Source organism: Salmo salar, chromosome 14, assembly GCF_965601325.2.
Source record: "Salmo salar chromosome 14, fSalSal1, whole genome shotgun sequence".
NCBI lineage: Eukaryota > Metazoa > Chordata > Actinopteri > Salmoniformes > Salmonidae > Salmo > Salmo salar.
Window position 1 is genome coordinate 16787144 of NC_138304.1, and position 16909 is coordinate 16804052.

Below are 16909 nucleotides of genomic sequence, written 5' to 3' on the forward strand. Positions count from 1 at the left end.
TTGTTGAATTCAAACGTTCTGCTAACATGTCCAAAACATTTGCCATTGCTTTCTCTTTCAGAAACTGACACAGTCCGTTCCCAGATACAACATTACTGCTAAAGAGTAAAACATCCTAACAACACAGTAAATAGACCGATAGTTTACGTGAAATAGTTGACTGTATGGGTAGGCTACATGTGGTGTGCTATAGGAACATGACGTCATTGCGTATTTCATCTTAGAGCGTATACCAAGGCAGAACATAGAAACCAGGTAACCTATTGATACACTACATATTGAACAACAATACGTCGTTTGCATGCCATGGCCTATTGCCAATAGTTCCAAATAATACCGCAAATAAAGCCAAGGGCGTTATTGTCAACATAAAAGGTAAATGCAGGGCGTTTATCTCGTTCACCCACGCACAGTTTTATGATAGGTCTTATAACCGGAAACACGCGTATGGTATGGCGTGTGCCAAGTTTATCATTCCTAATATTTTTGTATGTGCGCAGACTTTTCAGAAATGGTGCACGCAGAAATGTAGTGTGACATTTACCCTATAAACGAGCATAACGTTTATAAATGAGGCCCCTGGACAGTGTGTCTCCTCCAATATGTTTGTTTGCAGCTGAAAGACAAATCACAGCTCTTTTATTGCACATGGCCAGGGTTGCACAACTGTCCTTGAAAACCGTGGTGGTGAAAGGCAGCAACCAACGCAGCAACCTACAGTAGGCTACCAACTGGGAACAGACGTTAGTTCAACGTCTAGTTTTGATAAACATTTGGTTGAGATGTCAACTAATGAAAATTCACCACGTCACCATGTCATTGGATTTAGGTAAACAGTTGAATGAAAAAAAAGACAAAATTCCCTTACTTTAGGTTTTCCACCTTGTTTGAACGTCATCAAACCAGTTTTTGCCCAGTGAGTGCACATGTGACCCTGGACAAAGCATCCACTTGTATTAGTTTGTATATGTAAGTGTGCCAATGTGTGTGTGTTTTGCCCAGTGGGGGGGGGGGGGGGGGGACAACACGTGCTGGCAGTTCAACATGATGCAGAACAGTTATCCATGCTATGTGCCCCCTCCTCACCTTATAATGGACTCATAACAGACTTTAACCTTTCAAACTCCCTTATCAGTGTGACGACTTGTCTGGCTTCACCATTTCGAACGAACAAAATTATTATTGGTCCAAAAAAACACAACAATATTTATGGACAACATATGTGCAGCTGTGTTTAACTGGATGCACATTTTAAAATAAATATTTGATGTTTCAGACGGAGCATTCGAACTGAGAACGGAATAGTCTGGCTCTTTGGATTACTTTTTTTCTTCTTCCCGGAATAGGCTACTACAGAGCACGAGAGAAGTTTTGGACACACAAACCAAACGGTTTATTTGAGTTTTACCTGACAGCTAAATTACTAAAAGAGAAACATGCTGAGTAAAGACCTTCCGGACATTGAGGTACATGATTTTATAGTTGTTAATCTGTTTTATCCACTTGCAGTCTCAATTTGTGACCCCTGGTTTTGGGAGTGAGGTGTCTTTTTGCTTTACTTTTTTTGCACAGTGTTTAGCCTACCTGCTTGAGCCATGTTGTAAATAAATCTGGGTTGGCAAACTGCTAAATTAGATGGATTGGAGCAGCGAGCAGGTATTTACAAATTAGCCTACTCTTCAGGTTTGACAATTTATGGAGGTATTTTTCTTTGGGATTTTTTATTGCTTGTTATTTTAGGCTACATGGAGAAAGAGAACTTACCTTAAAACAGTATGTCGTGGGTAGTGTTATTTTAAGCAACGTGTTAGATAAAATGACACCACAAGACCATTTCTTCAGTCTAAGAGAGCACATGCAAGTTTTGCGCGGAAGTTTGCCGACTACTTTCAGTCTTTTCCTTATGTGATAGACCCACATACTTGTTCAGGCAACGCAATGTAAAAAATAAATGAATAAACCAGCTACAATGCAACAGCTTCTCCTCAGCTAGCTCGAGAATTCATTCTTCCTTCTCATACTAGCCAATCATTCTGTAGCTACCAATGAAGTTTCAGCACCATGGACTGAGCATGTGCAGCCAGTTACATGATTGCATTATGCCTGTCTATTTTGATGAAGAAAAAAAATATTTACAAACCAATAACCGTTGCTTTAACAATTGTCCTTAACATTGTAATAATAGTCGATGGGGATTCCACTACTTCAATAGCCTACACATTTTTTTTTATCAACACCATGCATAGGCCACTTTTACTAAAGGCAAAACAGCTAGACTGAACCAACAAAAAACAGGAATAAGGATATTTTGTATCTGCCATTTGATAAGAAGGCCTAGTATAATCAATGCTTGTAAATTAGTATGACTCACCTTGCAAATACTGTAATCAATGATGTGACATAAGCCTACAATAACCTCTAAAAAAATATGAGCTTTATACAATAATATCTGGTATTACTGAATGCATCATTGTATTAAACCAACCCAAGACATGCCGGTGGATGGGCATGCATAATATCCTTTGACAATACCTACACCTCTGCCTAGGTGACATGTAGACTTCCTTTTATTGAAGACATTTGAATGGAGAGTGTGCCGGGGTAAGTGACGGCCTCCATTAGCATTTCTATTAATGGCTGTTATGACAACACTCATGTGACCTTGGCTCGTGTCAGGGTGCGCTTAAGACGTGGTCTAAATGACTCCTGTCAGCTGTCGAAAATACCTCACTAAATGTCATAATAACGGCCGTCTGCGGGGCAATTAAACCGGCCATTCATCTTGTGCTGCGCTGGAGACGTCTCGTTTTAATATCCTGCCTTTGTGAGAAAGCTAAACGTGCACCTTTGTGTGTGCTCACGGATTCATTAAAAATGTCTAGGATGGCCATCAGTGTTCGTTAGAAATGAGATTAATGTGTCCGCTTACAGAAAGGTCTATACACTTTATGTCTGGCCCTGAACCCAGACAGGCCAGCCTCCAGAACAGGACTATCAAGTCAAGTGCAGGGACAGGATATTGGCAACATAGGCACCAACCATTTAAATGATGACAAGGAAACGTGTGTCTCGCAGACATCCGCCTCACTGTCAACGTCTAGGACTATAACGAGTTTCTCTCCTATCAAGGCTGTAAGTCTAAGCATGAAACCACTTAGAATAATCCTACAAGTGTTGGAGGTACTGCATGTTTTATACCCCAGCTGAGTGATCACCCTTGTGAAATACACTGCACTTTTAATGTAGGCCTACTGAGGCATAAGCTTAATGTTCCACAACATCCCTCTACCGCCGTACAGCGTATTGTATGCCACTCATTGATAATGTATCGCAATGATGACACTATACCCATAACGTGTTGTATATTTAACCCAAGGATATGTAACCCAGTGATTTAACCATTTGAGTAAAGCATAGGGCTATAGGGGGATCTATCACATATATCACGCATGTAAAACATTCACTTACACATTTGTCAAAGACCATAAGTCCAAAAGAGAGAATATTAGTCCAGGTTCAGGTGATGATGCAGGCGGGATGCACAGGCGTTTCATCATAGTGTGCTTGGAGATAAGAGGTCATGAACCGATAGCCTAGCTAATCTTTATCTTATCTCTTCAACAATAACCAAGAGGACATTTGGATTTCCTGGAATGTTCTGTTTCAGGTGTATTGTCGCGTTGTGATCGTCATAAAGTGTCTGCTGGCCTGTTTGTAGAGGTCTGAACATGATCTGACACTATAAAGACCCCAAAAACTGTCTGCTTACCTTGTTAGTAGGGACGTTCTGACAAGGTCAAAATAGCTTTCTAACAGTCTCTCATTTGACAGATGTTCCCACCTAGGGATGGTACCATGACATTGGTGTAACATTTTCTCTTTGAACGTTCCGATAACACATTCTAGAAATGCGCCCAAACAGCTGTTGCAGGAACGTTCACTGTTTGCTGGGAAGTTTTACAGTGATTCTGTCAATGATTCTCCTCTTATCCCTTTTAAACGTGATTCTTCATGGTGATTACCTGACACATACACTTATTTCTCTTAATCTCGCTATACCTATTGCAGAACTTTTAACCTATTGGAATCAGTGACTCTATATTGTGTGCAGCGCCAAAGAACCACTGACATGTAAATAGATGGCCTAGCAAATGTAGCTCCTGGGTAAGTTCACTTTGATTGCTCGGTTAATCAATCAGCAAGTCACAGATCATTCCAGGACTTGCCAACATGAGACTGCCCCCCCCGACCCACCCATCTTCTTATCTCTCTCTCTCTCTCTCTCTCTCCGCCCAACAGTGAGCTAAATCACACATCGTCCATCTTCTGGTGCCCCCCTTTTCCTTTAGTTAAATAATTCCCCTGAACACAGGTGACAGCCCTCCTCCTCCTCCTGGTATAGTGTGTTTAAGTACACTCTGGCCCAGCTTGTGAGGTCAGGAACGTGTGGTGATCTGAACTTCTGCCCCGCAATGCTTCCCACCCTCAACTCAGCCCTCCTCCTCGTGCAAGATAAGGTCCCCTTGGCTGGGACAGTTATCCAATCACAACCATGTTCTTTTTCTTGCAATTTGAGAGAGTATATTTGGATTTCTGTTTACAATAATAGAGCCACTATATTTTATTATGTGCAACTGGAGAGAACAAATTTAATATTGATTCAAGCACGCTTTCTCCCCCTAGGCGAGAAATGCTATGTTGCTTTAGCCTATAAACTGGTTTCAATCGAATTGGGCCTTTGGCCTTGGACCATGTCCTTAAGTTGTGTTAGATTTAATTTTCCCATTCTAGTTAAATACAGCGATATTCAGGGATGAACCCAAGCAGGACAGCCTACACTCTCCATAACCTGTATCACTGCATCAGATGTTGGAACTGAATTAATATTGCTGAATGCCCCCAGTGCAGTAGGATACTGTTGCTTTATCTCACCCATGGCGGATCAATATGTGGAAATTCATCTATCGATTTCCAGGTGAAGACACAGGGCAATAAGACAGTGAATTGCCAGCTGATGTTTAACTATCCAGCTCCGGGGAGGGAATATGTTAGTTTTATGAAAGACTAGAATCTCTAAGGGAGTGGCTGGGGTCTCTTGTACTGAACTCTGGGCATTCTGAGACCTTAGTCAAGTTTGTTTGAAGTATGATGCTATTCAAAATAGCATTCGTGGAAATTGGAGGGAGACTGACAGAGCTCTTTGTTTGCACTGTGTTATTCTTCATACCCCCCTCAGTTTCATGACGTTGAACCTAAAAGTAAGATAAAGTTACCATACTGCAATAGCCTATTACTAGGACCATTGGTGTCCTACTAAAATTATCGCTGACTGTATGTAGGCTAAATCTGTGAGTGAACAATGACTTATATATATATATATACACTAAATGACTTATAGGGGACGCAGTGTTGAACCCCCCTCCCCAAATGGAATCATGTAGCAACCAAAACAGTGTTAAACAACTCAAAATATGTTTTATTTTTGAGATTCTTCAAAGTAGCCACCCATTGCCTTGATGACAACTTTGCACACTCTTGGCATTCTCTCAACCAGCTTCATGAGGTAGTCACATGGAACGCATTTCAATTAACAGGTGTGCCTTGTTAAAAGTTAATTTGTGGAATTTCTTTCCTCCTTGATGCGTTTGAGCCAGTCAGTTGTGTTGTGAGAAGGTAGGGGTGGAAAACAGAAGATAGCCCTATTTGGTAAAGACCAAGTCCATATTATAGCAAGAACAGCTCAAATAAGCAAAGAGAAATGACAGTCCGTCATTACTTTAAGACATGAAGGTCAGTCAATACGGAAAATGTCAAGAACATTGAAAGTTTCTTCAAGTGCAGTCACAAAAACCATCAAGCTGTATGATGAAACTGGCTCTCATGAGGACCGTCACAGGAAAGGAAGACCCAGAGTTACCTCTGCTGCAGAGGATACGTTCATTAGAGTTAACTGCACCTCAGAAATTGCAGCCCAAATAAATACTTTACAGAGTTCAAGTAACAGACACAACTCAACATCAACTGTTCAGAGGAGTCTGCGTGAATTAGGCCTTCATGGTCGAATTGCTGCAATGAAACCACTACTAAAGGACCAATAATAAGAATAGACTTTCTTGGGCTAAGATCCACAAGCAATGGACATTAGACCGGTGGAAATCTGTCCTTTGGTCTGATGGGTCCAAATTTGAGATTTTTGTTTCCATCCGCCATGTCTTCGTGAGACGCAGAGTAGGTGATTGGATGATTTCCACATGTGTGGTTCCCACTGTGGAGCATGGAGGAGGAGGTGTGAGGATGTGGGGGTGCTTTGCTGGAGACACTGTCAGTGATTTATTTAGAATTCAAGGCACACTTAACCAGCATGGCAACCACAACATTCTGCACCGATACGCCATCCCATTTGGTTTGCACTTAGTGAGACTATCATTTCTCTTTCAACATGACTATGACCCACGGGCTATGTGACCAAGAAGGAGAGTGGAGGAGTGCTGCTTCAGATGACCTGGCCTCCACAATCACCCAACCTCAACCCAATTGAGATGGTTTGGGATGAGTTGGACCGCATAGTGAATGAAAAGCAGCCAACAAGTGCTCAGCATATGTGGGAACTCCTTCAAGACTGTTCAAGACTCATGAAGCTGGTTGAGAGAATGCCAAGAGTGTGCGAAGCTGTCATCAAGGCAAAGGGTGGCTACTTTGAAGAATCTAAAATAGAAAATATTTTGATTTGTTTAACACTTTTTTGTTTACTAATTGATTCCATATGTGTTGTTTCGTAGTTTTGATGTCTTCACTATTATTCTACGATGTAAAAAATAAATAAATAAGAAAAACCCTTGAATAAGTAGGTGTGTCCAAACTTTTGACTGGTACTATATATATACTCACCACCTGGATTCGGTCTTATGTCGCAAAATATTTTTACATTGGATAAAAATAGAGACTCAGAGCTACAAAATGGTATATCACACACAGCATTTTTGAGGAACAATGGAAAAGTAATTCTGCTTTGAAAGTTGATACAGTTGTCAACTCACCTTTGAGAAAAGGGCATTTGAATATTTTGGTACCTACTGGAGAGCTCTCCTTTGTCTACACCCATTCTGCATTGTTCACACCCTCTTAAGCCAGCCACACCCATCTCTAAGCATTCACATGAGGTCATGTGCTAAACAGTGAGTAATGAAGTAAAGATTAAGACTAAAAGTGGAAGTAGCCTACAATAAGGAAAAAGTCCAGGTAAACAGAAAGTGTTCAGATAAAAATCTTTTGTAAATATTAGATGACACTTACCCCGACACACTTGTCTAAATTGATGGGTCATGTGAAAGAAATGCTATAACCCCCAGCCACATCCAGTGGTGGAAAAAGTACTAAATTGTCATACTTGAGTAAAAGTATAAATCATTTCAAATTCCTTATATTAAACCAGACGGCACAATTATTTTCTCTTTTTTATTATTGACTGATAGCCAGGGGCACACTCCAATACTCAGACGTAATTTACAAACTAAGCATTTGTGTGTAGTGAGTCTGCCAGATCAGATGCAGTAGGGTTGTTCTCTTGACAAGTGTGTGAATTGGACAATTTTCCTGTCAACATGTAACGAGTACTTTTGGGTGTCAGGGAAATTGTAGAGAGTAAAAAGTACATTATTTTCTTTCGGAATGTAGTGAAGTAAAAGTTGCCAAAACTATCAATAGTAATGTACAGATGACCCCCCCCCCCCAAAAAAAAAAAAAAATGTTTTAAGTAGTACTTTAAAGTATTTTTACTTAAGTACTTTTGACCACTGCCCAAATGCCTTCTCACCAGTACATTAGCATACTTCATATACTGTTACACACGCACTTATCACATAGTATTCCATACATAAGTTAAGGCCATGCAACCTGAGTTGAAACCTGAGTGAGGTGCACATGTACAGTACATAAACAGATCCATGGGCCATATATTTATGTGGATGCACCATATATTTATGTGGTGGACACTTGATATTGTTGTGGTATGTCACAAAATCATGTTACGACCACACATATCAATATTCATTGTATATTTATAAGTCTTGCTAAGTGGATGGGTCTCTACAGAAGGTTTAAACGGTACAGCCAAATTACTTTGTCAAAATAAAATATACAGTATGTACAAGAACAATATCAATAACGATATCAGTGATAGACGATGTAGTTACTGTATATGCATAAAATCAGGGGCAAAGTGGCTGAGCAGCAGGATAACAAAAATAAATTGTAGCAGCAACTTATGTGTTAGGAGAGAGTCATTTGAATAGAGGCACTGCAGATTAGAGGTCGACCGATTAATCGGAATGGCCGATTAATTAGGGCCGATTTCAAGTTTTCATAACAATTGGTAATCGGCATTTTTGGACACCGATTGTGGCCGATTACATTGCATTCCACGAGGAGACTGCGTGGCTGGCTGACTACCTGTTATGCGAGTGCAGCAAGGATCCAAGGTAAGTTGCTAGCTGGCATTAAACTTATCTTATAAAAAACAATCAATCTTAACATAATCACTAGTTAACTACACATGGTTGATGATATTACTAGTTTATCTAGCTTGTCATGCGTTGCATATAATCGATGCGGTGCCTGTTAATTTCTCATCGAATCATAGCCTACTTCGCCAAACGGGCAAAGCACTGTCGTTGCGCCAATGTGTACCTAACCATAAACATCAATGCCTTTCTTTAAAATCAATACACAAGTATATATTTTTAAACCTGCATATTTAGTTAATATTGCCTGCTAAAATGAATTTCTTTTAACTAGGGAAATTGTGTCACTTCTCTTGCGTTCCGTACAAGCAGTCAAGGTATATGCAGCAGTTTGGGCCGCCTGGCTCGTTGCGAACTGTGTGAAGACCATTTATTCCTAACAAAGACCGTAATTAATTTGCCAGAATTGTACATAATTATGACATAACATTGAAGGTTGTGCAATATTTAGACTTAGGGATGCCACCCGTTAGATAAAATAGGGAACTGTTCCGTATTTCACTGAAAGAATAAACGTTTTGTTTTCGAAATGATAGTTTCCGGATTTGACCATATTAATGACCTAAGGCTCATATTTCTGTGTGTTATTATGTTATAATTAAGTCTATGATTTGATATTTGATAGAGCAGTCTGACTGAGCGGTGGTAGGCAGCAGCAGGCTCGTTGTCACATGGGACGAAATGAGTAGACCAAGGCGCAGCGTGTAAAGTGCTCATATTTCTTTTAATGACGACACTTAAATAAAAATAACAAAAGACAGCCAACAGTTCCGTCAGGTACTGTACATGAACAAAACGGAAAACAACTACCCACAAAACCCAAAGGAAAAACAGGCTGCCTAAGTATGGCTAACCAATCAGAGACAACGATAGACACCTGCCTCTGATTGGAAACCATACCCGGCCAAAACATAGAAAACAAAACATAGAAATAGAAATCTAGAAAAAGCTCACATATAAACAGAAAACCCAAAACCCCCCAAAACAACCACCTGTCACGCACTGACCACTCTACTATGGAAAATGACCTCTTCCAAGGGTCAGGACGTGACACTCGTAAGCATTCATTCAAACAGCACTTTCATGCATTTGCCAGCAGCTCTTCGCTGTGCTTCAAGTATTGAGCTGTTTATGACTTCAAGCCTATCAACTCCCGAGATTAGGCTGGTGTAACCGATGTGAAATGGCTAGCTAGTTAGCTGAGTGCGCGCTAATAGCGTTTCAATCGGTGACGTCACTCTCTCTGAGACCTTGAAGTAGTTGTTCCCCTTGCTCTGCAAGGGCTGCGGCTTTTGTGGAGCGATCGGTAACGATGCTTCGAGGGTGGCTGTTGTCGATGTGTTCCTGGTTTGAGCCCAGGTAGGGGCGAGGAGAGTGATGGAAGCTATACCCGTTACACTGGCAATACTAAACTGCCTATAAGAACATCCAATAGTCAAAGGTCTATGAAATACAAATTATATAGAGAGAAATAGTCCTATAAAACTCCAACACTTCGTTTTTGCATTATTTAAACCAGATTGAACATGTTTCATTATTTATTTGAGGCTAAATTGATTTTATTGATGTATTATATTAAGTTAAAATAAGTGTTCATTCAGTATTGTTGTAATTGTCATTATTACAAATAAATAAATACATTAAAAAAATTGCCCGATTAATTGGTATCAGCTTTTTTGGTCCTCCAATAATCGGTATCAGTATCGGCATTGAAAAATCATAATCGGTCGACCTCTACTGCAGATAGTGCTGATGACTGGTCCGTCCGAACCACGAATGAACAAGGGAATCTATATTCGGAGAGCCTGTTTCTGTCCTGCCCTTGACTTCGTTGCAAAACTCCCTGATCTTCTCAAAAAGATAAGTTTGTCTAGCTGTGTCCGGTTCAGGTGGTGCTTGTACAGGCAGACCATCTATGGGAGGAAGGATATCAGCGTTGCACAGCAGCTGAAAGCTGGTCCCGACACTCCGAAATCTCCTTGGCGACAATAACACCAGGCTCCAAAGCTGTAAAACAGGGAATAACAACAACAAAAAATCAGAAGATCAATTCACCTCACAAGTTTAGATAAGAAGAATAACCTCATACAATGCAATGAAAATGATTTTCACCTGAAGTGCTGGTACTGCTTGATCTGTGTCAGCGGCCTGAAGTACGGAGTGTTGTTGCCAGCCATAGCTTTCCACCAGCACCGTACCATCCTCCAGTCCAACCAGCTGTGGGATGTTGACCCCTGTCAGAGTGCTGTCCTTCACAACACCAGAAATCTCAGACAGTGTTCACTCTGGTCTTTCTGAAGCGCTGCTTGATGAGGCCGAAGCACCAGTCGGTGGCAAACTTGGTGTGGCCTGTGATCAGGAAGGGAACGTTCAGACTGTGGTGGAGTTGTGCATGGTCCGCCAGGCACAATACCAGAGCACAAACTTGTTATTGTTTTGGCCACTGCAGTTATCGCAATTCAGGTCCACACGTGTTTTCCCAACTTCGTAGTTGGTGAACAAATGGTGCATGTACTGTAGTTGATGACTGCGCTGCTGCCTTTGCTTGCATGGGCCAGCTCTCTTTTTGATGGGAGGCATTAGGCCATTCTCCTTGTATGACTCGTGGAGGAGAGTCATGCTTGTTCTACTGATGCTGAAAGACAAGTTCCAGATACATATATTTTAGCATTATTATACAATAGATGCAAAATGGCATTCTGAGATAATGTTATTGTTACTGTTCCCACTACAATAACAAAAAATACTTAAATACATGTCATTTTGTCCATGAAACATTCAATTGAAATACTGTAGAATTCCATTCATTCCTATGGAGGACTGCTCCTATTGAGGAGTGCCAATATGGCCGACTGGTGGCTCCAAGCCTCTCAATGGCCGAAACATAGCATCAGCAATCCAGAGTTTAAATACCACTGCTAAAAGGCTGACATCGCTTCCTAATTTCTGCAGTGTGTGGTTGTGATTTTACTGACTCTGTGGAATTAGTGATGTGGGTGCCGGGTGTGATCAATGGAGACTGATAAAGTCAGCCTCCACTGCTCCTCAGGGGACTGCGAGGAAAGGAGAATATAATTGTGTTTAAAATTATATCTGGATTCCCCCTGTGGGAATGGTTTTCTCTACCTTAAAGGCATAGCAAGACACTTCCCCAAATTATTTGTTTGATAATGTATTCTTATTCTTTAATAAAATAGAGGGCTGTTATCAATATCATATAATATTAATGAAAGCAATTTTTAGAACTGTACTTGGTTCATTTTCTGGTGTTTTTAGAGTGTAGCCTAACTATAGAAATGAATGAAAATTGAATCTTAGGCAAAGTCTGATAAAGAATACCACAAATGCTCCGCATCTCAAAAATAATACAACTGTTTCCACACAACAGGCACTGTGCCATAGGTTGAATACAGAGTGTACTCTCTATACTTCCCTTACATACATTGATAGTGGTTTTAATAATAGATTCACTGTGCGCGATAGAAAACCAGTTTCTCACTGAAGTGCAAATTGTTGCTTCAGGTTTGGCTGACCGGTTCATTCCCCCACTGAAACTGAAGAAAAATAATAACTTGCAGATAGCAGCGCCGTTTTATTGTTGTTGTTTGTGTCATTACTTGAAAAAATATTGAAATATTGACAAGACCAAAAAGTTATTTCTGAAACATTTGATAACAGCGTACCACAATTTACACTCTACTTATAAACGTACTAAGAGCTGTAGGGCTTTCATCCGTGTTCATTGGTATGCGGGTCTCTGTTGAATGACATCTTGGATCTGCTTGCTTTGTGTTTCAAGCTTTAATGGTATTATCCGGCTGGCACCCACCTCACAAGCTGCCTTCAAGTCTCAGTTCAGCACCAGGACCAAAGGGGTGCTCGTTTCAATTTGCGCTTGGCCTTTCTGTTCTTCCTTTTATCTGATTGTGCTAGTCGTGTGTACTGAAACTAATGCGGACATAGTTCCCCTTTACCCTACAAAGAGCATGAAATGAGTATTAGTGTGCCAGTGATGGCTGTTTCCTTTTCTGTTTATGCCCCCTACCTCCCTCCTCTCCCTCAGTTAGCTTGGCCGTTAATTGTGTTTGCCATCTGAACAGAGGACCCTGCTCTACATTTGTGTCCATCTTGAAAGACTTGCTCGTACCATGACCATTTGACTGGCGACCGTGAATCAATGGGCAATGTGTGTCAGAGAAAGATGCCTCACAGGATGAGAATCTAGTACTCAGCCTCAATGTGGGTCTTGTTACACGATGCATTTGCCTGCTTGTGAATTATGAGTTAGATGAATGTGCTGTGTAATTAATACAGTTTGATATCACAATCCGATGGTGTTTTAGCACAATCAGTGTTAAAGGGAAAATCCATTAAAGAACTATCTTTGAGTATTTTTGTATTAGTCCACTGTTGATACAGTCCCATAATATTTTGCATGTCAGCAGTCAAGTTTTCAAGATATTGGACTTTCAAGAAGCAAAGTGTCACAGGCCACATTTTAAAATGATTTACTTTGTGATTATTTTTGAGTGTAGAAATTGACATTTTCTCTCCATATAAACATGTAGCCTAAAGGTAAACATATGCTATACTAAAACACACAAAAAAAATCCTTCTTACCATTAACGATTCGGCCTAAAACAATTCCTATGTGCCTCAATGCTCTCTCCTTTTTACGTCTCTGTTTCTTCCAATATAACCTGCATTTCCTCACATGTACTACTCTCAAACCCACTCACTACTGAGACCTTTGTTGTTGCAACCCACTCTCACAGCTTATTGTGAATCAGACACGAATTGTCTATTTCACAATAGTGTGTTGGGTCAATAAGCCGCCCTGTGTTAATGAGCCATGTTCAATGTGCCACAGAGTATCCTGTCTCTGAACCCGAGGGTGCAGACCCACGCTGCCATCCACTCAACGGGCGCCAAGAAGGCGGAAAGGAAACACTGGAAGAGAAACCCAGAGAAGAGCTGTGATGTAAGTCTGCCATGTGTGTCCTCTTCCCTTCCTCTATACAAACTGTTTTTCATTATGCTCCATGTTCATCTCTAGGGCCAGACATTTTTCCTGACCCTGTGACCGACCCCAGAAAAACTGTAGGCCCAGGAAAAATAACTAGGGCCCAAAGTTTTTTTCTCGAGAGGTCACTTAGTGAGAAAAAATCCCTGATCCTATGATGTAGTTACATTCATATCCCAATCATTCTTAATGTCACGCTTCCCTCTTCAGTCCTCATTGAAATATTTTGGAGTGCCTATCAACAGCCTGAAGTATCAGCTTTAATGGGACATGAATCAGAAAGACCATACCCAGCAGCTGCTGCCCTAAATCGGTTAAATATTGCACATTTCCTCTGCTTATCGTCTCATAGCTCCAGCAGCAGTCAAGGCACAAAACCATTTTCAAATGCACATTTTTTTAACGCTTTTCCCCCTCTGCCATGTTGCGATTGTTCTAATAAATAAAACAATCTTGTTTCCAGTGAACCCATATTAATAAGATGCTTATATTATGCCGGCAATTCCCAACACTAAGCATTTTGTCTAATTATTAATAATAGGGACTCTAGATGTTGGATTAGACAAATCCTTTGCAGACTATAAATGCAACACTGGTAATTTCAGTGAAAATGTCAATGGTTATCCCAGTTGCGACCTGTGTGCTCGCGGTTGTAATTGGAAATGTAATGACAGTCTATTGTATTGTATAGCACAAATGAGCTCGGCTAACACGTTAGAAGACTTTACAGAATCAAGTCCTAAATCATAAACATTACAGCCTTTTCAGCTGTCCACCGCACTTCACTCTCAACATGCTAAATTGGCATTGGCAAGGTTTTTTTTTTAATGAAAAGCTTGTGCCTCTTTGTAACCCCCCGGGCGAGATGTCACAGAGGTGTTGGTTTTGTAAGGGCTAATTCTATTAAGGCAGACTGGCAGTGTATTCATTGTGTTATCCAAGAGGTCAGTGGGCAAGGTTGATTGGGGGGGGGAAAGGTAATTGCACATGGGAAGAAAATCTCCACCTGCCATAACAGGATAGCACAGCAATAGCAGGACCAAAACAGCTGATTACAATATGCAGACTAATATGGTTTCCCTGAGGGAAGGGAATGAGGGAGCGAGAGCAGCAAGCTGCTAGAGCAAGAACACATGGAGTGTTTTTGTGTTGATTTTTCCAAAACACGTTATTATTAGTTCATCCTAAAGCACAAACATAACATAATAATCACAATTTAAGTACTGTTAATGCAGCTTTGAATATTATTCCTAGCAGCACCACGACAAAGCTCAATATGTTACACTTTGAATCTGGGGTAGGAAAAAAAACGCGTATGCATTTAAAAGTACAGTCGCTAGTGAAAGTCTACACACCCCTTGCACAGTCTTCACGTTTCTCTCCCTTAAAATGAAATCTAGCAAGGGATTAAATTAGATTTTTTTTCCCTATCGATCTACACAACCTACTCCACATTTTCAAAGTGAAAGAACAATTATAGAACATTTTCCTATTGCCTTACAAATACTAAATGAGGATGTATTGATTGCGTATGTCTTCACACCCTTGAGTTTATACTTGGTGAAGCACCTTTGGCAGCCAATACAGCTGTGAATCATTTTAAATAACATTCTACCACCCAAAAAATGAATCTTAGAGCAACATAGTGAGCTCTATTTTCATGTCATCTGACCAGACCACCGGTTCATATCCAAGTGCCAATGCCGTTTAGCAAACTCCAGGCATTTACATTTGTTGGACGACATGAAAATAGAGCCCTTTGGCCACACACACCAGTGGTGGGTTTGGAGTCGAAATGAGAATGCATGAGCAGAAAATAACCCCATACATACTGTAAAATACGGTGGTGGAGCTTTGATGTTATGGGGCTATTTTCCTTCCACTGGTCCTGGGGCCTTTGCTGAGGTCAATGACATCATGAACTTTACCCAGTACCAGGACATTTTGGCCAAGAACCTGGTTGCTTCTGCCAGGAGGCTGAAACTTGACCGCAAGTGGATCTTCCAGCAACCCAATCACCCCAAGAACACATCAAAATCCACAAATAAATGTTTAATTGGTCACAAAATCAACATTTTGCAGTGGCAATCTCATTCTCAGGACTTGAAATCCATTGAAAACCTGTGGTTTGAATTGAAGAGGGCAGTCCATAAGAGCAGGCGAATGATATCAAGGATCTGGGAGGATTCTGTGGGGAGGAATGGTCTAAGATCCCTCCCAATGTGTTTTCCAACTCATAAAACATTTTAGAAAAAGGCTCAGTGCCATTATCCTCGCAAGGTGAGGTATTGAAAGGTATTGAAAACAGGGGTGTCAATAATTTTGACCCCTACCTTTTTGCAAAAAAATATTATATTACTTGTTTAACATAGTCTCTTTCTCCAAGCAATTGTATTAGTATAATTTTAATATTTTGTAAATATTTTCTTAACTGTATTTCTTGAACTGCATTGTTGGTTAAAGGCTCGCCAGTAAGCATTTCATGGTAAGGTCTACTCCACCTATTGTGTTCGGCGCGTGTGACAAATAAAATTTGATTTGATAGTCACTTTACGCTTACCTACATGTACATATTACCTCAACTAACCTGTAACCCCGCACATTGACTCGGTACCGGTACCCCCTGTATATAGCCTCGTTATTGTTATTTTATTTTATTGTTGCTCTTTTATTTTTTACTTTAGTTTATTTAGTAAATATTTTTCTTAAATCTTATTTTTCTTATAACTGCATTGATGTTAAGTAAGGATTTCACGGTAAGGTCTACACCTGTTGTAGTCGGCACATTTGACATAACATTTGATTTGAATTTCACTTTCATTTTTTGTATACAATACAGCTCAGTATTTGAATGATTTATTGCATACAGTCATTTCTACTCATCTTTATCAAAGGTGTCAATAATTTCCCCTCACTGTATATCCATTGTTTTTATCAAAATTCCTCAAGCTCAGTTGGTTGGGAATCATTGATGGACAGCAATATTCAAACCTTGTTTGCAGATTTAAGTCAGGGCGGAGACTGGACCATTCAGGAACACTCCACACCTCTTTGGCGTTCAAATGTGTGTAATTGTCCCGCAGAATTTTTTTTACTTCTAGCCCAGGGTTAGGTTTTCAGAAGACTGGGGGGGGGGGGTTACCTGGGCTTTGCTCCTTTCATATTTATTTTGCTCCTAACAAACTCCTCAGTCCCTGCCGGTGACAAGCAGACTCATAACATTATGCTGCCACCACAATACAAATGGATCAACAATATTGCACTCACTCCACATTACTGGCCTCTATGTCAAAGTGAAAATATGGAAGCCTGTGTTAAAAAATTCACTCCAAATCTTCCAATACTGCAAGACAACATGGCAGAGACA

At 40.4% G+C, this 16909-nt stretch overlaps 1 protein-coding gene across 1 annotated transcript in view; it reads left to right on the forward strand.

Moving 5' to 3' along the window:
- Nucleotides 1-1122: 1122 nt before the first annotated feature.
- LOC106568897 (dihydropyrimidine dehydrogenase [NADP(+)]) overlaps nt 1123-16909 on the forward strand; it is a 130603-nt gene continuing 114816 nt past the window's right edge. Inside the window, exons 1-2 of the mRNA XM_014139686.3 lie at nt 1123-1466; nt 13390-13500. Coding sequence (XP_013995161.3) covers nt 1437-1466; nt 13390-13500 — 141 coding nt within the window. The 5' untranslated portion in view covers nt 1123-1436. The remainder of the gene's footprint in view (nt 1467-13389; nt 13501-16909) is intronic.